This window comes from Papio anubis, chromosome 10 (genome assembly GCF_008728515.1).
Source record: "Papio anubis isolate 15944 chromosome 10, Panubis1.0, whole genome shotgun sequence".
In the NCBI taxonomy this organism is placed as follows: Eukaryota; Metazoa; Chordata; class Mammalia; order Primates; family Cercopithecidae; genus Papio; species Papio anubis.
The window spans coordinates 116,033,244-116,054,575 of record NC_044985.1 but is presented as its reverse complement, the minus strand read 5'-3'; the positions used below and the strand labels follow the sequence as shown (position 1 = coordinate 116,054,575).

The window sequence follows — 21,332 nt, the reverse complement described above, 5'->3', positions numbered from 1 at the left end:
TGGTTTTATTTCTATTTTTTATTGTGAATATTCTTCTTGAATGGTTTTAGACTAGAAATAACCTGGGTAAGCCCCTTGCCTGGTGTCTGCGGGCACTCAGAAGATGGTAGCTCCCATCATGATTATGGTATATGGATCATAAAGTCTAGACATCATGAGCAAGAGTATAGCCTTGCGATCTAATGCAGCTTCCACAAGTTCACCCGACATGTTTAATGCTCTTCATAGCTATCACTGTGCTTCAGTACCCAGCAGAAAATGGTAAGAAACTGATATAAGTGACTGTAATTACCACTACATTTAGAGTTAAGCCACATTTTTACAGCTTCTCTTTTCTCCATGTTAGCTCTTCAGAATTCAGAGCTATCCATGGAGACAGTTTCCCTGATGTCACGTGTAATTTAATCATCGTAATCCTACAGCAAATGAAAAGACAAAGCTGGAAAGAAGTTTGACTTCCCTGTAGCCACGCTCCTCCCTTCCTAAAGGACTAAATCAGGTCCCCCGCCTTCCCTTCATCAAGCATTATTTGCCAGGTAGTGGACTAGGCACTGTGGGTACTGAAATGAAAAAAACAAGACCTTGACCTCAAAAGCATCAGCCCAGTGGAGGAAGTCAACAAGTAAACCCACAGCTGAAAGGCACAGTGCTAAGAGCTGACACAGAGCAGACGGGCATGGCACAGGGCCACAGGGAAGGCACACCTGACCCAGCTTTGGTGGTGCCTGTGAGGGGTGTGGAATGTCTTCCCAGAGAAGAAATACCTAGCTGAGAGTGGAAGGAGAAGCAGAGGTTACCTAGATGGGTAGACAGGAGGTTCTGGGAAAGACAGATGTTCTAAGAAGCAGGAAATGGCATGAGCATACAGGGACAAGTTGTATGCAGGAGTGTGAGGTAATCTGGTACAGACAGCATGTAGGGTGCCAGGGCAGGAAGACAGAATGGGTCTGTATGGCAGGCAGGTGGGGTGGGAACACAGGGCTGCCTTGCTGCTGAGGAGTGCCCACTCCCTTCCACTGGCGAATGGGCCTCTGTTGACAGCATCACCGTTTATTCAGCTCCATGGCCCCAAGGCCTAGAACTATACAGGTATGCAGCAGATACTCTCTATACACTTGCTAAATGAGTGACCATTTTTAAGTTTATTCAGATATCCGGTTCTGACAAGATGGGAGACTGAACTGATGTGGACCTCCTTCCCAACACAAACACAGAGAAATTATAGATAAAATATACCAAAAGAATAATTTAAATATATTATTGAGTATAGAAGAATAATGGGAAAATTCTCAGATGCTTGAAGTGAAAAAAAAAATTAAGTCAGAGCTGTAATTTTTACCATGGCAACTGGGGGCTAGGAGTATCAGATGTTGATACAGTTACAGGAGCTAAGATTTTAATGCACGCAGGAGGCAGAAGACCTGGCCATGGAACTGGAACTGAGATCCCCACATAAAGCCAGGATCCTGGGGGCTGTTAGTCTTTGAACAAAGAACCAGGAAGACCTTTCTCACAGAGCAGAGGAAAGTCCGTATGTGGCACAGAACAGAGGCATCTCCTATGAGAAATAGAGAGGCCAAGCCCACACGGCACGTGGGTGAGGAGTCCAGCTACCCAGGAGGTGAGACTCCTAAGACAAGGAGTTAACATCCAAACTAGCAGGCCTATGAACCTCCCTGGGTCTTGGCAGAACACATGCAAAAGTGATGAGATAACACATCCATAACCCACAGTATGTGGAACTCCCACTAAACACAATCCCTACTTGAGATTCTTTTTTTTTTTTTTTTTTTTCTTTTTTTTTCTTTTTTTGAGATGGAGTCTTGTTCTGTCACCCAGGCTGGAGTGCAATGGCACCATCTCGGCTCACTGCAACCTCTGCCTCCTGGGCTCAAGTGACTCTCCTGCCTCAGCCTCCCGGGTAGCTGGTCTTACAGGCGTGTGCCATCACGCTCAGCTAATTTGCATATTTTTAGTAGATACAGGGTTTCACCATGTTGGCCAGGCTGATCTCGAACTCCTGACTTCAGCTGATCCTTTCGCCTTGGCCTCCCAAAGTGCTGGGATTACAGGCGTGAGCCACCACATACAGCCTAAGACGATCTTATGATAAAAAACAAATTGCAAGAGAAAATGAACCACAGAAGAGTGAGTCAATAGACACAAGAAATAAGAGAACTGGTACTCTTGGAACTAGAACTAAAAATCTTCAAACAACTGGGAAGAGGCTATAAAATAAATACAATCAAAATAATTAGGGAGATAAAAGAAAGAATAGAAATCATAACAGAAGACTAGGACACAAAAAAATTAATTAATAATAATAGGCTGATTTTCAAAAGCACGAAATGGAACTTCTGAAAATTAAATATAAAAACCAAACATTAGGCCAGGTGTGGTAGCTCACGCCTGTAACCCTAGCACTTTGGGAGGCTGAGTTGGGCAGATCACCTGAGGTCAGGAGTTCGAGACCAGCCTGGCCAATGTGGCGAAATCCCGTCTCTACTAAAAATACAAAAAAATTAGCCCCGCGTGGTGGCGCATGCCTGTAGTCCCAGCTACTTAGGAGGCTGAGGCAGGAGAATCACTTGAACCCAGGAGGTGTAGGTAGCAGTGGGATTAGTTTGCGACACTGCACTCCAACCTGCGTGACAGAGTGAGACTTCATCTCAAAAAATAAATAAAATAAAATAAAATAAAAACATTCATATTGGGAAGGGTTATTAAACAGCAGATAGTAAACTGCTACAAGGAGAATAAAGTGACAGACACTTCTGCGTAAGTTTCCTAAAATGCAGCACTAACAGATACGGAAATAGAAAAGAGAGGAAAGATGAAATAAGATGGTGGGTTTCTAACAAGTTCCAGAAGGAGAGATCAGAGAGAATCAAAGATAATAGATAAAAATGTCTAAATGAGAACTATATTGAGTCCTAAACAATATAAATAAAAGTGAATCCACTCAGACATAATGTAGTAAAACTGCAGAACAAAAAGACAAAAATAAGGCCTAAAAAGCAACCAGAAGGAAAAGACATGCACACTCACTCAGGCTGCAGAGAGGACAGCCCGGAGGCCGACCAGTTAACAGCAGGAAGAACAGCTTGCAAAGCAGCTCTACAGTCCTGGCAGTGAGAAGGAGGGTGGCAGTGGGGATGGAGAGAAAGAAGCCTTCTGAAAAAGCTCCTTGTCTGTGAAGGTCACCACCATCCATACAGTAACTACAAAGTCAGAAGCATTCACTTTCCTCATCGTTGTTGCCACAGCACTCGATTCCTACTACTGCCAAAGTGCACATCATCCCTACAGGGTGCTCAAGTGTGCTTTGCTACTTATACAAACCCTGAGGGCATGCACTGGGTCTAATGTATCTTTGCCTCCCCCATGTAACACACTGTACAAAGCAGGGGCTTCATAAATGTGTAACTGAATTCTCACAAATCACTTCTTCACTCTTGAAGGCCTTGTTCCTTGCCCTATATCAAGAGATCTCCAAACTTCAATTTGACAAAAATGACTGTCAATCACTCCTTGATTAACTGGATTCAGTGTTAAATACAGGTAAAGTTTTCTGTAACAGAGAAAAAAAAGGTGGCCCTTGGGTCCACGGGTGGTGACTGGTGGCGTCTGCCAGGGGGCGTGAGGCCTCACACCTCTCAGATGCAGACTGGAATAGCTTTTGGGAGGCTGACAGAATAATTCAAGGTGGAGAGCTTTCCTAGTTGAACCCAAGGCACAATAGGACAGCTTCTCTCTTTCTTCTAATGACCTCAGAGCTTTAAGAATGTTTACACGAGAGCTGTGCCCCTAGCCTTAGAGAAGGCAGGGTCCAAGTCCCATCCAAGATGGACAAGTCCTAGGGACTGTTCTGCCTGGACCCCAGATGCAGAGATTAGCCCCTTTATGTGAAAGGAGAACAGGATGACATAGAGCCAAGGATCAAAACTATCAGGCACCACCCATGGACCTGAGGGCCACCTTCTTCTCTGTTGCAGAAAACTTGACCTGCTTTTGATACTAAATCCTGTTAATCGAGGGCTGATAAGAGAATCCAGAAAATATAAAAATGGAGAGCCCATTTTCCGGGCCATTCCATTTGAAAGGAAAGACTATTTGGGAGAACCATCCAACAGCCTCAGCACTTATTCAGAACAACTTTTTTTGCTGATGGATTGAATTTGGCAGACAGAGATGAATGTTAAAATGATTACAAATTGTACTGCAGGGAATACCCAAAAGGGAAAAGCAATCGTTTCAATAATCAGTTGTACCAAACTAATATTCAAGCAAGCTTTTTCATCTGTAGAATTTCCTCTCTCTGCTGGTGTTGTCTTCACGTTACTTGGCCTGAGACAACATGGAACCCTTGAGGGACTGGGCTGAGTATCTTCATTTTTTAAATGCCGCTATTATGCCAATATTTGGATTCAGGCATTGGAGGGAAAATGACCCAAAATGGAAACAGAGGAATACAGACAGGGAAGGGTCTGGGGGAGACGAGAAGTCATAGTCAGGATTTTGGGGTCCCCTGTGCTTCACAACTCATGAGTGAGGAGAAGAGTCTGCCTTTGACAGAGCATCGTACACAACTGAAGGCTGTGAATGGCAGGCACACCAGCCTCTTCCCTCATAAGCACACTGTTAGCAGAAGACTTTCTGGGAAAATGGAAGTCATGAGCTGGTTTTTCTCTTTGGGAAGAAGAGGCAACCAACACTTCCTACGGGCATTCTATATGTGAGATTGGTGATGACACACTTCAACATGACATCACGGCCAGAGAGCCTCATGCAACCCTGCCAGAGAGGTATTATTAATCCTACTATTTTGAACAGATGAAGAAACTGGAGGCTCAGGCTGGGCACGGTGGCTCATGACTATAATCCTAGCACTTTGGGGGGCCAAGGCAGGTGGATCACCTAGGTCAGGAGTTCAAGACCAGCCTCGCCAACATGGTGAAACCCCGTCTCTACTAAAAATACAAAAATTAGCCAGGTGTGGTGGCGGGCACCTGTAATCCTGGCTATTCAGGAGGCTGAGGCAGGAGAATCACTTGAACCCTGGAGGTGGAGGTTGCAGTAAGCCGAGATCATGCAATTGCACTCCAGGCTGGGCGACAAAAGCAAGACTCCGTCAAAAAAAAAAAAAAAAAAAAAAAAAAAGAAAAGAAAAAAGAAACTAGAGACTCAGAGAGGTTAAGAAAGTTGTCTAAGGATTGAGAATGAACCCTAAGACTGACTCTAATACAAGCAAGAGAGAACCAGAGAGAGCAGTCACCAAAGCATTTGATCACCATACTTTTCTAGATCATGGCTCGTATCCGATTTCCTACACAAATACTTTCTTTTATAGGTCTTTGGGGGCCAAAACTTATTCATATTTATAAACCCTAAGTTATCTTCTTACATTGCTTGATCTGGTAATATGCTAGGAGCTATGGATAGACCAAGACACAGAGCTAGGCTGGACATGATGACTCACACCTATAACCTCAGCACTTTGGAAGGCTGAGGGAAGAGGATGGCTTGAGTTTAGGAGTTCAAGACTAGCCTAGGAAACATCATGACACACTGTTTCTATTAAAAAGAAAAAAAGGAGCTAGGCTATTTTCTCTTCTCACAGTCAAAGACAATATAAGTTGTTGCCACTGGATAGGTGAACAGCTAAGACATAAACTTAAAGGACAGAGAGTTGGTGCCCTTCTCCCATTGAATAAAAACTCTGCAACCTTTTCCCAAAGAGCAGAGAGTCCAGCCAGAATTGTTAAAGGATGTCTGGTCAATCCTTCCTATGATTAATTAGGGGTACACACCAGTTACCATGGCATTCTCCTAAAGATAAATTACAAAGAGTCATCACATCTTGAAGGTAATCCCAGTGGAGATGTGGTAATGAGGGCACCCATTAGCCTCTCTTCCACCCAAAACAGCGCCAGAGGTCTCGAGGAAGGCACCGATTTCTCTTTTGTAAGGTCATAGATGGTTCTACTGGCATGTGGCTATTTGTTTCCTTCTACTGGATGAAATTAAACAGCCTGGATATTTAGACGATGAGACCAGAGTACATTCTCTTTAAATCCAGGTTGGGACTGCTCTTGTCACTGACTGGAGTTTCTAAGTGGCAATATGGGTCAATTGTTTTCCATCTATTCTCTCCCCAGAGTAAACATGATAATGTTGACTCTGCTTCTCACAGCTGTGGCAAGTTACCCTGAGTCAATTACTTTAGTTCCCTAGACCTTAGCTTCTGCAAATATGACAATAATAAAATAACACACCCGGGGTTGTTATGAAGATTAAATGAGATAACAAATGTGAAGTCCCCAGTACTGTGCCTAACACATAGGAGGTGCTCAATGGTAGCTGCCGTCATTACCATCATTGTCATCATTGGGGAACATTCCCTGTGCCTCACTCACCACCACTTTCACTGTCTCACAAACAAAAATACACAGTCAAGGAGGCAGTCTGTGGCTGGGTGCAGTGGCTCATACTTGTAATCCCAGCACTTTGGGAGGCCGAGGTGGGAGGATCGCTTGAGCTCAGGAGTTCAAGACCAACCTGGGCAACATAGGGAGACCTGTATCTACTAAAACTTTAGAAAAATTAGCTGGGCATGGTGGCATGCACCTGTAGTCCCAGGTACTTGGGAAACTGAGGTGGGAGGATCACTTGAGCCCAGGAGTTTCGGGCTGCAGTGAGCCATGATTCTATCACTGCACTCTAGCCTGGGTGACAGAGCAAGACCCTGTCCAAAAAAAAAGGAGGCATTCTATGATGTGGAAAGGAGGTGCTATGAAATTATGCAAGGTGCCACCTTTCCAACAAGGCCACCAATTTAAATCTCTGTAAGTACTCAGAAATCTCCCAACTATTAATATAAAATACACAAGGAAGATAATCACAACAAAACCCATAAACCTAAGTATAGACAGTGACTGAGAACTGCAACAAAGCCAAAGTCACACAGTGAACCAAACAAGCAGGCACATGATTGGAGACCAAGAGTAGAGAGTGTCTGGGGTACATCTGGAGCCTTGAAAGAAGGTCTGCTTCAACATCTACTTCTAACACACCACAACTGCTCCTCTACAAGTGCCCCAAGTTCTATACTTAGGGGCAAAGAGATCTAACAAGAGGAATATTTCTCTGCCTGCTATTTTCTAGTATAGTAGTAAAAGGTGTATTCCCTTCCTGATGACCACTTAGCAATGGAAGCTCAGTGTCAGAAAGCCCACAGGCACCACTGCTGCACACATGTGAAGTGACACTCTTTCCCACTGAGTGGCTTACTTGTTGCTGTCACGGTACTCATAGATATGACATCCTTGAGGCAATCCGGTCTCGTGGTCCAGAGTGAAAGCAAGCTTTAGCTGAACAGAGAGAGAAGAAAAAATAAGTTTTAGGCAGCATGCTCTATTCGCTCCAATAGCTGAAATGAAAAAAATAAAATCAAACAAAGTCACACTCCCTCAAGTCAATGTGTTGTGGAAAACTTGGGCCTGCCTGCTCTGGGAAGAGCCCACACCTTACAAGGACCCCATCCATCAATGACAACTGTCAGCAGGACTCTACTCGTTCATTCAGCATGCAACCAATACATTTATTAAGCACCTACCTTGTGCTAGACATGAGCTAGCTGAGAGGGAAAGAACAGTGACAGCAGACCCTTTTCATGGGTCTCACTGCCTAGCAGAGAAGACTGATGGCAATCAAAGGATCACACCAATGAATGTGTATACATGTGTAGAACTTCAAATTAAAATAGGCTCTCTGAAGCAAGAAAAAATCCCCATGTTTCTATGAAAGTAAAGAGCCTGACCTGGATAGAATGGGTAGAAGGGAAGGCTCCTCTGAATCAGGAGGAGGAGGGAGGGGAGTGCAGAGGGTTCTCCTGGGGAGACAGCACAGTTGAGTGCAGAAGCCCTAGGGTAGGAGCTGCAGGATGGCTGGTGAAGTTGGGCCCTGATAGATCCAGGGACGCGGTGGGTGGCTCTGGGGAGGACCTTCTTGGCCACACTGGAATTTCTGGCCTTTACCTTAACAGCGAAGAAGAGACAAAGAAAGAGTAGACGACGTAATCAGAATTCTATTTCGGCAAGATCCCTCTGGCTACAGTGCACTCTGCAGACCACAGACCACAGAGCAGAAGCAACATCCTGCAGGAGGCAGCCACTCCAGAGTTAGGGGAGTGGCCAGGGGAGCTGGGATAGAGTAAGAGAAATGGACAATTTGAGGTATATGTTAGAAGCTGAATCAACAGGATATGCTGGTGGATGTGATGTTGGCAGTGGCAAGGAAAGAAAGGAAGAAATCAAGGACAGTTCAAACTTTTGAATCTGAATCACCAGTCAGGTGGCTGATCCACTGCTGAGAGAAAGACTGAATTTGGGGACTGACAGGGAGTCAAAGGTTTGACTTTGGACATGTTAACTTTGAGACACTCATTAGCTTTCTTCGGTTATGGAAAATTAGGAACAGGAACTCTGGGAAGGTCTTGGTTTCTTTCTGGATTCGAGAGGGCAGTGCTCAGGTGAGTGCTGAACTCCCAACAGAGCGCAAGGAGGTGCAGCATGCCCTGCTACAGCCAGCTGGTTATGACAGCTTGAACGTTCCAAATGCAAGCCAGTTACTATGTTTATAAATTCACCGGGTTTTTAAAGCACTAGGGAAATTTTAACTAAAATTAACTGCACATTAGGAGGATACATTATTATATATATATATATTTTTTAAACTACAAGGCTGCGAACACAGCTAACGATCTGCATCATTATATACTGGATGATTTTTCTCTTCCTTAGTGGGAAGGGAACTCATAGGAATGGTTTGTCCTCTAACTGACCCAGATGAAAACACAAAAGCAGCAACAAGCCCTTCTCGACCATCATGAAGCCAGGAACTCAATTCAAAGGCATGTTTTCCCTACAGAGCACCACTTGAATCTTCCCAGCCCTCTCCTTTGTGAAGTAAAAAATAATTTTAAAAGAATCTGTTAGTTACAATCCTTTTCTCTTTACCTCTCTCTTTGCAGCTGAGGTCCGGTCTATATTCATTCTGTCCCTTTTGAGTCTGCACTGCTTAGAAATTTTCATATCATTTGACTCAGTGATTTAAGTTATAAATTTATAGCTTAGAAAAATTATCAGAAATGTAGGAAGAAAAGTTTTATTCGCAAAACTGTCCCTCCCCCTCAGTGTTATTTATTGGAAAGACTAAAAAGTCCAGCAATAGCAAAAGGTTAAAGAAACTATCCTATAGTCACATGTGGAATAGCAAGCAGTCGTTACATGGCTTAGGCAGAAATTTTACTAACCCAGGAAAAATACATTGGACAGACGAGATAAAGCAGGATGTACACTTGATTATACAGTGTACCATGAAGACTGTGTAAAAAAGGACAAAGACTTCCTAGAAGAAAGACTGAGGCCAGGTGCAGTGGCTCATGCCTCTAATCCTAGCACTTTGGGAGGCCGAGGCGGGTGGATTGCCTGAGCTCAGGAGACCAGCCTGGGCAACATGGTAAAACCCCATCTCTACTTAAACACAAAAAATTAGCTGGGTGTGGTGGCAAGCACCTGTAGTCCCAGATACTTGGGAGGCTGAGACACAAGAATCATTTGAACCTGGGGGGTGGAGGTTGCAGTGAGCCAAGATTGTGCCACTGCACTCCAGCCTGGGTGACATAGTGAGAGTCTGCCTCGGGGGGGAAAAAAAAAGACTTGGAAGGAACATACTGAAACAGCAACAGTGCCTATCACTAGGTGAGAGGTTCCAGGTGATTACTTTCTTTGCATTTTCCAAATTCTTCATAAGCATACATTGCTATGACAGAATACTAATCGGTTTTCCTCCTTATTTTATGACTGGTGATTCTTACAGAATTCTAAGCCCTCCTGGGTTTCCTGTGTCTTTTGGTCCCTGTTTTCTGGACAGCTGGTCTCAGCCAAGTGTCTTATGCCTGTCCTACTGGCCACTAGACCCAAGAAGTACAGTATTCAGCTTCTCAACCAGTATCTAAGCATCCTTCTTGCTCCCTCATCATGAAAACTGACACTGGGTCAGAGAGGACTTAGCCACTGAGCTGGCACAGGCACGCAAGGGAGATGAGCTGGCAAGGCAGGCTGCACGTAGCAGTGTGTGGACTTCACTTCGCCAGAAGAGAGAAGCCATGGCAGGTTTCAGGGCAGAAAGACCAGCTATGATGGTCAGGCAGAGAAGGACTGAAGTGAGAGAGGGCGTGGAGAAAGGCCTCAGAGGGGCTGCTGCAGTACCCAAATGAGATGATGAGGATTTAGCTTACGGAGGTGCGGTGGCATAGGAGACAGCTAAGAGACAAGACTTGGAAGTATGTACACATCTAACTATGTGGCAGTGATAGCTGGAATCTGCCTCCCAGACTGCACTCAATGCTGTGGTGACCAGCACTTAGTCCTTAGTCATGAAGGAACAATGGGAAATCTAATTGCAGGGGGATTCTCAAAGTCGGGAAACTATGTACACACCAATTCAACAATAAGGCAAGTCAGCAGAGGTGGTGATGGGGTTGGGGAGAGAGAGGACTGGAACAGAAGAGCAGTCATGTTTACTGAATGGAGGACTCACATTTATTGAATGCCTACTGTATTAGTCTGTTCTCACACTGCTAATAAATACATACCTGAGACTGGGTAATTTATAAAGGAGAGGTTTAATGGACTCACAGTTCCGCATGCCTGGGGAGGCCTCACAATCATGGTGGAAGGCAAAGGAGAAGCAAAGGCAAGTCTTACGTGGCGAGAGGCAAGAGGTCTTGTGCAGGGAAACTCCCATTTATAAAACCATCAGATCTTGTGAGACTTATTCACTATCACGAGAACAGCACAGGAAAAGCCCACCCCCATGATTGAATTACTTCCCACTGGGTCCCTCCCACAACATGTGGGGATTACTAAAATTCAAGGTGAGATTTGGGTGGGGACACAGAGCCAAACCATATCACCTACCAAGTAAAGGCTTTCCTTTATCCTGACAACCACCACTTAAATTAGGTATTGCTACTTCCTTTAAACAAATGAGGAACTTGAGGCTGAGAAAGGTCAAGTAGTTTGTGCAAACTACAATTAGAACTGGAATTTTAACCAAAATCCACACTCCTTTCACCTCACCAGCATTACAGGACTTGGTGATGGTCTGGAGATAAAGTCAGTGAGAGACAGAAGCGTCAACAATAGTGTTCAGGATTGTCTGGCTCAGGCTGCAGGGCAGATGCTATTGCTACTCACCCTGACAAGGAAGAACAACAGGTTTGGGAGGAGAGTTTGAGTTCAGTTTGAGACTGCTGATTCTAATATACCTGAGAGGCATCTAGTGGAGATGGCCAGTAGGCTGCTGAATATACAGTTCTGAAGTTTACAAGCAAGATTGTAACCTGGAGGGATAAGAGGGCCCTGGATAGAATCCTGAGAAACACCTGCATTTAAGAGCTGGACAACAGAAACTAGGGAGTGGCTATGGAGTTCTGAGTTCTGACATTATAGAAGCCAAGGGGAGAACATGCCTCAAGGAAGGCGTAGTCAGCAGCATTAAATCCTTCTAAGAGGTCAAGTAACAGAGAATGTTCCCAAACAAGGAATCCTTTGGCTCTATCAGAAAAGACTCTTGCAGGGAGTGCTGGGAGCAGAGATCGGGGTGACAGGCTGAAAAACGAGTAGAAAGCCAGGAAATGGCGATCATGAGTGAATACAACTCTTTTAGCAAATTAGACAGTGCTAGGGAAGAGGCAAGATTCATGAAATGGAATGGGAAAGGATGAGAGGATGTGGGAGTATACTGAAGGTGTTTGAAGGGAGTGTATTTAAAGATGACAGAGACTTGTTTCAATGCTGACAGGAAGAAGGCACTATGGATGGTGGGGTAGAAGACATTAAGAGAGACAGCAAGAAATGCAGATTCGAAGTCTCTGAGATGACAAGGGATTGGATCCAACACAAAAGTGGAACCCCTTTCTCGGCCACAGGAGGAACGAAGATGGGCAGGGGTAACAGTGAGATCTGTGGATTGGGCAGGGGGGATTTAGAAGGTCCTAGTATGATTTTTTGGGTTCTTTCCTGAAACTTAGGAGACAAATTATATGCAAAGAATGGGGAGTGTTATGGAGGAAGGAGTTTGAAGAAAGTGATGAAGGTTTGAAATTGCTCCTTTGGTGGCCGGGCGCGGTGGCTCAAGCCTGTAATCCCAGCACTTTGGGAGGCCGAGGCAGGCGGATCACGAGGTCAGGAGATCGAGACCATCCTGGCTAACATGGTGAAACTCCGTCTCTACTAAAGAAAATACAAAAAAAACTAGCTGGGCGAGGTGGCGGGCGCCTGTAGTCCCAGCTACTCGGGAGGCTGAGGCAGGAGAATGGCGTGAACCCGGGAGGCGGAGCTTGCAGTGAGCCGAGATCCTGCCACTGCACTCCAGCCCGGGCGGCAGAGTGAGACTCCGTCTCAAAAAAAAAAAAAAAAAAAAAAAAAAAGAAAAAAAAAAGAAATTGCTCCTTTGGAGAATAGGAAAAACAGTTGACCTGGGCAGAGCATAAGGATTGCCAGGGAGTATTCGGATCCCCCTGAGGCCACAGGATCTGAAGTTACTGTGTAGTAAGCATCTGTCCCACTGTTAACTTTTTTCTAGCAACCTAGACATTAGCGAGAAAAAAGTTAGGTTGGTCCAAGCTGACTATCTGCCAGGAAGGTTTGAGGAAAGAATAAGGGGGTAAGGGAGTGGAGATACAATACAGCAGCATATGGACCAGGAGACCTACAGGGGAACAGGAAGGAAATAAATGGGGAGGAGGCTGACGGGAAGAAAACAGAAGTGGCTGGGTGACCGATGTCTGGAATGGAGCTAGTATTTATTAAGCACATCCTCTGTCCTAAGCATCTCTCATGCTGATCTTACTTAATCCTTGCAACAGCCCTGCAAGGCTGGTTCCTACCTCTATGTTACAGGAGAGTGTATTAGGTATTTGGCCCAAATTACCAAGTAAGTGGCAGAGCTGAAGTGTGGTCCATGTTGCTAATCTCTGGGTGTAGTGTCTGAGGGGTCAAGGAAAGGAGTGTGGGGGTCACTGGGTAAGGGAGTTGAAGGGGCCGAGGCCATGGTCAGAGAGCAGGCTGTGTGTCTGATCTTGGAGATGGCTGGTCAAAAACAAGATCCAAAAAGAAGTCAAGGAATGGAGAGCCAAGGGTCTGGGTAGGGATGAGGGTGGGAGATCTGTCATGAGGACTGAAATTCACCCAGGATGATGGTATGCTGTTTCCACAAAGTATGTCCCTACTGGTGTGTAGGTGCTTACCATGTGCAAGGTTCAATACATGAATGAATGGGTCCCTCTGGTTCCTGCAGCAGACACGGATGCATATCTAGCAGGCATTTCCTCCTTGCTAAGGATGCCCTACTTTTACTCAGTTATTGACTCCCCTGTCCTGCTTCCCAGTTTAGGGGGTTCAGGGGAAGCAGACCCAACCTCTAGCTATAGGGCTGGACCTGACAGCTCTGAGATAAGAAACCTAAGCCAATCAGGGTATGGCATTTCCTGGCCCTAGAAACTGGTTCAGGAATGGATGTGTGACCCAACCAAGGCCGATGAGGTACGAGGGGATGCTTGTTGAGTGCTTCTGGGTACATGGGCCAGAACTGCTGCAACCAGCTTGTCACCAGCCTGAGAAGGAAGCCAAGTCATGGAGGACACAGACTCCAAAGTGACAACGTGGGCAGCCAGCGCCTTGGTGGAGGCAGGCCTGGTCCCTGCCACCTTCGGGCCCTCTACTGCCCTTGTGTAATTTGTGTTTATGCTTCTCCTAAGGACACTGACACACAATGTGTCTTCCCACTCCCTTGGCTCTGTTCTCCTAATTCGCTTTCTAGAACACAGCTGTTATCTTCCTGAAACATAAGCCTGGTAACACTTCCCTCTTTAGTACCTTTGATGGCTTCCTGCTATTGGAGATATAAAAGTGAATTAAACACAGACCAGGGTCTCTGGAGGTTGGTTGTTCATATGAACAAATATGGACAGCAACAGAGCAACGGAAAGAGGTAGGCCTGTGCTTGGGAGGGTGTGCCAGCCAGGGAGGCACTCAGGGCAGACAGCAGGAGTCTTACAGGACAGGGAAGGTCCGCTCTCCCGCTCCTGCAGAGCTCCGTGCACTCCCGCTACGCAGTCCACTTCCCTGAGGGGTTCAGAGCAGGCCAGGCTCTCTCAGGCCTCTGCGCCCTTCCTCATGCTCCACCTGCTTCCAGGGGAGCCCTTCCTGCCTGTCCCTCCTCTGTCCAAGTGGCCCTGATCTTTTGTTTTCCCCTTCGCTGGGATGCTGGAGGCATTTCCCCCAGGGAGTCCGAGGGTGGCTTCACCAGGTCTCCTGGGCACTCGGTGTCCTTATCACTGTCACAGCAGGTGTCCAGTGTCATCCCTTCAAAAGAATTTCTCCTTTCTCTTCAGGAAATAAATTCAGCCTCACATCTGCCTCCTGCTCAGTAAATGACAAGCTGTGGCTCAGACACTCAGTGTTCAGGTGTTGCCATCTTGTCAGCACCCTGAAGAGGCACGAGCTCCTTCCCTCAGCAATGCTCACTAGATGCTTCCTACCTCTCAGGCACGGCAAGGAACCAGGCAGCAGCAGCGCTCTGGCCCTAATCACCACCTGCAGGCACCCACCCACAGAGCAGCTCACCTTGGGAAGTCAGCCTGCAAGAATGGCAGCCACTCAGACTTCACAAGGTCTTTCTCTCTCCAGAGGCAGCGTCACGTCAAGCAGGAGAGCTCACCACTACCCAATCCTTTCCCCTGGAATAGGCTTCTCTGGGTGGACAGTTTCCAACGGCACAATGGTCCTGGTATTGAGTGAAGAGGGAAGGAAGGGAAGGACCCAAGAGGCAGTAACAAGGCTGCTCTGTCAGCTTCCACCAGCAGAGGGTGGAAGCCTTCAAATGGGTTCAGTTAGAGGCAAGGCTTTCATCCCAACAAGGAAAGGTCAGTCTCCTCCTAGGGCAGAAAATGGAAGAGCCTTCTCCTTCCAGGGGCTCAGGCTGAGGTCACACAGGAGGGCAGGCTCCAGGCAGCCAGAGCATGAGACTACCACTGGGACCCCTTTGGACCTAGGCCTCCTGCTCTAGGGTGGGGCTCCCAGGAAACTGGTCCCAGAGAGTCGTGTGGGTGGCCTCTAGGAGCCTGGATGAGTTGAAGGGACTAGGACCCTTGAGAGAGGAGAATCTTCCCCAGAATCTATGGAAATATGGGATGCAGGCCCCGCTGGGGTTGTTGGGCCTTTGAGAGGCCCTCCTTTAGCCCCTCTGACCTCTCTGGGTGGGATGACAATGGAGACAGCAAGGCCATCCTCCCAGCAGGTGGTAACAGGTGGGTAACAAGAATGAGTGACTAAGGACTATGTACAGCTTCCTCAGGCTGCTCAGATTATTGCTGCTTGGGGATGGCACTTCAGGGAGAACTTAGGGGCAGAAAGAATGTCCTAGGTAAGCAGGAGAAGGGGTGTCCACTGAGTCTTTTAATGTAGCTACTAAAAGACATGTGACCTTACTTTGGATCCCAGCCTGGTGAGGACAGTGGGCCAGGCTACATTGATAAGAATAACCAGAAGAGTGACGGGACAAGACAGGAAAGTGTGGCTAGGCAAGCATGCCAGGGGTCCCTCCGGGCTACTGAGCAGGTAGATCTTCAGCTGGCCCAGGCACACGGGCAGCTTTGTCAAACAGCCACACTTGGAGAACATCATCGAAGGGCCACTAGGCACTCATCAGTTAGGGAAGATACCACATTAGAGGTTTTGAGGCTTTGGAAAACTCCTGGCCTGACCTTGGAAGGGCAAAAAATGAGTTTAAAAGTTTAGGAATTCCCCGTTTTGTTCACAATACCTCCAAGATGACCTCTCACGGGCAACCAGGTCTCTCTCTGCCCATCTCCTGGAAGGTACTTACAGTCCCAGCAGGACACAGCCATTCAGCTTCCTCTGCAGGCTACTCCATGAATGAGCAGGGGAACCTAGGATGCTAGCTCAGAGCTCCCCTCACAGGGGTGTAATGAGGGAGGTCACTGGTAAGAGTACAGTGTGAGTTATTTGGCCAGGACTGCTCCAGTTCAAACCAACATGGGTTCTCCAGGAGGCCTGTGAATTTGCTTCAATCTGCTAGTTATTAGGACTAAGGTTCAAACATAGGTCAAGGCTGGCCTGGGAAGCCTCCAGCCTCTCCATGGTTGACTCTTCCCCTCATAGTCCACTGGGTTTTGCAGGGTGTCCAACTCTTCCTTAAGCTGAAAGTGGTAAATCCTAGCACAGTTCAAACATTTCAGCTATGCCATTTATGGCAAACTTTAAAAGATCAAAGTTACTTCTACCTGCAGCCTTGGTTTTTAATAGAAAAATCTGATTAGAAGAAAATCTCCACATTCTGAGATGATCTTGAGTTTTTCTTCTTTAGTGTTCACTGTTTGGTTTGGATTTCCTAAGTATCAATTCGTTTTTCCATCTCCTTTTTGCTTTCTTTTATAAGACAAAGATGCTGTGGACTTTGCTTTAACTTGGTTAACAACGATTCTATGGCAATGTATTAAATTTCTTTCTCCTAAGTCCACTGAAGTCTTTTTGGACTTGGAGAGAGCTTTTTAAGAAAGAACTTGCTCATTCAGCAGGATTTTCCTCCCCACCCCAAGCTCTGGTTCTGACCTGGAAAAAATAAGAGTGAGAAAGAGCAAGAGAATCCTGCAGTCCTGACGCTCAACTTCACAAACCACAAAAAAGAACCTTGCTCCAGTAACGTAATCATGGAGATTTCTGGCACCTTGGTCTTTCAAGAAAAATACATCCTTCTGCTGGCACAGGGACCCATCAAACTAAACCCTGTTCAGCATGGAGTTCCCGATTCATTAGTGTTGGAAAGTCTATAGTGAGGCTGGCTGCTCCCATTGGATGACGCCTCCCTGCAGCGCCGTCTGTAAACCCCACAGCTGTGTTTTCACTTAAAGCCACTTCTCCTGACTGCGCTGCACCTTATTCCAGAGGCTTGTTCTGTTCTCATTAAGGTTAAAAATGACAGGACAAGGATTCTTCAATGCTGAGGTTTTACTTTCTGAGAAGAAAAAAAGTCTGTCTCTGGAGCTATGGTCAACCCACAGGGAGGGCTGCTCTGTAGGAAGGAGCCAGTCCCAAGAGAAAAGGGCCTGGTGGTAGCATTCATGCCCCCAGGTCAAGCTACCTCCTCTTCTGAAGGTGACTCCATTGCTCACCAGCTCGTCTATGGCAGGAGAGTTCTGCTCACCACTGTCCCACACGACCTGTATTACTGGGTGAGCCCAGCAGGGAAGAGCTCATCCCTGATCCCAGGGTCTCTTTTAGCAGAACAGGAGCACCTTTACTTCAGCAGCTTCCCAATCAGGACTTGCCCAGTTACTGGGCCATGTTCTTGCCTCTCACATGCCTGAGCAATATGCAACAGTGAATACACAGCATGATAAGCAAGTCTGTGTGTGTCACATGCAGCCAGCTGGAGAGAGAGTGCAGTCAATCTCCTCATCCTAATCAAAGTTGGAGCATTTCTGAGGATTTTAATGGCCAAAGAAGGTGACTGTGTTGGAACATCACCATATCAAACCATTTTTGCTCAGAGCTCAGGGGCTTCAGGCCAACTACTGTTGAAGTAATGGAGTTACCCAAAGCTGCTTCCACAGGAAAGTGTCAGTGCTGACTGCAGGAACTGCCTATCACCCCTTCCAATGCACAGAGATGGTTGTACATCTGAGAAGGATGCTATCTAGATTTCCTTGCATATAGAATATACTAATTCTGTTACCCATCTATCTGCTTTCTAAAGCTTGTGGTCCTGCCCTCAGCAGTGGTCCTACCCAAGCTGCAGGCCTTGTGGAAGCCTCCCACTTTACAGTGACTGCTACACAGCCTCGATCAAACACTCAGCAAAGAGAAGGGAACAGAAGTAGCCCAAGTGACAGGCTCTCCACTCACTCAGAGATGTTCTACACTTTATCTTGGCATCAGATTAGGCTAGAAAGTTATGTGTGTAGATCATATGAGCTTGGCTCTCTAGCACCTGCCTTCCTCAAGGGTGGGTTAATATATCCCTTCACCAGATTTTGTCTTAAGAAATAGCCTTATAAAATCTCTTTCCAGGCCAGGTGCGGTGGCTTATGCTTATAATCCCAGCATTTTGGGAGGCCAAGGCAGGTGGATCACCTGAGGTCAGGACTTCAAGACCAGCCTGGCCAACATGGTGAAACCTCATCTCTACTAAAAATACAAAAATTAGCCAGGCGTGGTGGTGGGTGCTTGTAATCTCAGCTACTTCGGAGGCTGAGGCAGGAGAATCGCTTGAACCCAGGAGGCAGAGGTTGCAGTGAGCCAAGATCACACCACTGCGATCTTAGGCATGAGAGAGGCAAGAACACAGCCCAGTAACTAGACAAGGCCTGGGAAATAGTCTCAAAAAAAAAAAAAAAAAAATCTCTTTCCTCATTTGCCCAAAACGCAAACGCTTTCCACTGTTGTAACACTGAATATTTCCAATATCAAGCCTCATGTGAGAAGCTGCTTTTAGGTGCTAGGAAAAATAATTCTCAATGTTCAATGGAGTTTGTTATAAGAGATAACCTTATAAACTCTCCCTCCCCCACCCCACCAAGCAGGATGACTGCATCTGTGATACCGAAATCAGAAAACATGAAGCCCAGTCACAGGAGCTGTGCCCACCCCTAGAGATGTCACATTCTTTCTGACGCTCCTCTCCTTCATTCTGATTTTCTGTCTTTCTATTATTTAAATGCAGCTCACTGTTCATTTCCTTTATTGTAAGCCCTCTCAAAATCTTTTTGGAAACAGATGAGGGTATATATAAACAAAGCAAAGTTCTTCAAAATATAAGCCAAACATACATAAAAATAGGAGATCCAGGCAAGTTTGAACACAAACTGATGAAACAATGACCATAATGGTAGGCATTCAGTGCATGGAAAAAAAGAAAACGGGACATTCCCATACAATACTCAGAGCCAGTGATCAAGCTGGCTGTATTCTTGAAAAAACAGTAGAGAACAGAATGATCTTCCAGGGAATTGGCCTCAGTTTCCAGGGACTTGAGGAGTTGGGGAGTTACATAACCCCAAGCGGGAAGCCAGCAGCTCTGACCTTGTCTCTGTTCTCTCCCAGATTCTGGGGTTGGTGGTAGGGTTCTGATGGTCCTAGACTTTCTACCTGTGAAATAGAGCTGAGTTCCTCTATGGTTGTCCTCATGGTGTGTTTTACAGGTCAATGTAAGATACTTTCTAGGTTTGCTGGAAGAAAGCACTCATGATAAACCCCTGCTATATCGGTTAAAAGAGAAGCTCTATGATTTCAGAAGAACCAGCGCTCACATCTTCAGATGTTTTAATGAGAACCAAGTGGCAATGAAGAGTTCTCCTGCATAAGGCTGTCTTACGTAGCTAAGAGCTCCCATCAAAGTTTATGACTTGCTTCTACGCTAATTCTGCTTCCTTCCTCCCAGACAAGGCCAAATATCTGGATAACATATTCCAGAACTACACTGCCATCTCAGGTCCCTTCTGGACCTGGGGCAGCCAATCTAACTCCTTCCCCAACTGCCTGCTTCCCTGCTCCTACACCCTGGCTTCTACCTGCAACAAGGGGGCTTAGCAGCACCTCCTGGTAGAAGAATCACTTTTCACTACCATCCAGCCACAAAATGGTCATTGATCTGACATCCCTAAGGTTGCTCAGAACAAACTGGAAGGGACACCTATAGGGCTCATACCTGGGGTTACCTGAAGTTCCTATTCTAAGATAATTAGTTGTGTCTTAGATAGTCTGTTTCTTTACAGAATGACATATCAATCTAAGAGATGCTGTTCTAACTGTGGTAACGCCAAGGAAAACATGGGTATTGTGAAGTTTAAAGATGGTACAGACAAAAGTTTACAGTTAACATGAAATACAAAGACCAAATGGAGGGTATCTGGAAAGGCCAGGATCCATTAGGAAGGAAAATGGGGCTAGGTGAGGTGGCTCAATGTTTGTAATTCCAGCACTTTGGGAGTCTGAGATGGAAGGATTGCCAGAGGCTATGAGTTTGAGAGAAGCCTGGGCAATATAGCAAGACTTCTGTCTCTACAAAACATTTAAAAATTAGCACAGGCGTGCACCTGTGGTCCCAGGTACTCAGGAGGCTGAGGTGGGAGGGTCACTTAAGCCCAGAAATTTGAGGCTGCAGTGAGCTATGATGATGCCATTGCACTCTAGCCTGGCAAGAGTGAGGCCCTGTCTCTATGTAATAAAATGAAAAAAAAAAAAAAAAAAAAAAAAGAAGGAAAATGAACAAACTTTCTATTTGTAATGTTAACTACGAAAAATTAGCTTTGGTAATAAAAAACTCCTTGGATAATCTCACACAGTTGAAAATCATTTAAGAAACTAGACATAATGTTAAATGTTAAAAAAATAAGTTTCACAATAATCTTAGGGGAATGTTTTCATTAAGCAGAAACTTGTTTTCCCTCTAGTAGCCAGGTAATCTCTCTAGGGGCTCTAGGGCTAGAACTCAGGGGACAGACAGAGGATCTCGAAGTCTAACTTTTGAGTCTAGTTTAGATCTTCTAGTCTACCTTTCTGCCTGTTAGACAGAGTTTATGCTCTTGCGTCCACCTTTCTGCCAGGGAAACAGGACTTTGGCAAGAGGAAGAACTTCTGCTTGTGAACACTTCTACCTATGAAAACAACCAATGACAGGCCAGGCACGGTGGCTCATGCCTGTAATCCCAGCACTTTGGGAGGCCAGGGCAGGTGGATCACTTGCAGCCAGGAGTTTGACACCAGCCTGACCAACATAGTGAAACCCTGTCTCTACTAAAAATACAAAAAGCGAGGCGTGGTGGCACACGCCTATAATCCCAGCTACTCAGGAGGCTGAGGCAGGAAATCTCTTGAACCTGGAAGGCAGAGGTTGCAGTGAGCCAAGACTGTGCCACTGCACTCCAGCCTAGGCAAGAGTGAGACTCTGTCTCAAAAATCAAACCCCAACAACAGGGGCTGCTTAGTAGAGAAGTAAAGGGTACAGCCTCTTTAGGCTGCTGGGTTTTGAATCTGGGCTTTACTTCCTGTTAGTATGTAACCTCTTTTACCTTAGTTGCCTCCTTTGTAAAAAAGAGATAATAACAGTGCCTACCTATAGCAAATACTTAATGATGTTCTTGATGTATTATATAGTAAGACCAGAGGTTATTCCTGATAATGAGTTGAGATCAGAATTCAAAACATGACATGCTGGAACAAGCTGATTGGGACTCAGTATTTCCA

The 21,332-nt window shown here is 45.9% G+C and overlaps 1 protein-coding gene across 1 annotated transcript in view; it reads right to left on the bottom strand.

The window, feature by feature from the left end:
• DIS3L2 (DIS3 like 3'-5' exoribonuclease 2) overlaps positions 1 to 21,332 on the bottom strand; it is a 441,955-nt gene that overhangs the window by 92,264 nt on the left and 328,359 nt on the right. Inside the window, 1 exon segment of the mRNA XM_031651606.1 lies at positions 7,291 to 7,370. Within this exon segment, the coding sequence (XP_031507466.1) occupies positions 7,291 to 7,370 (80 nt within the window).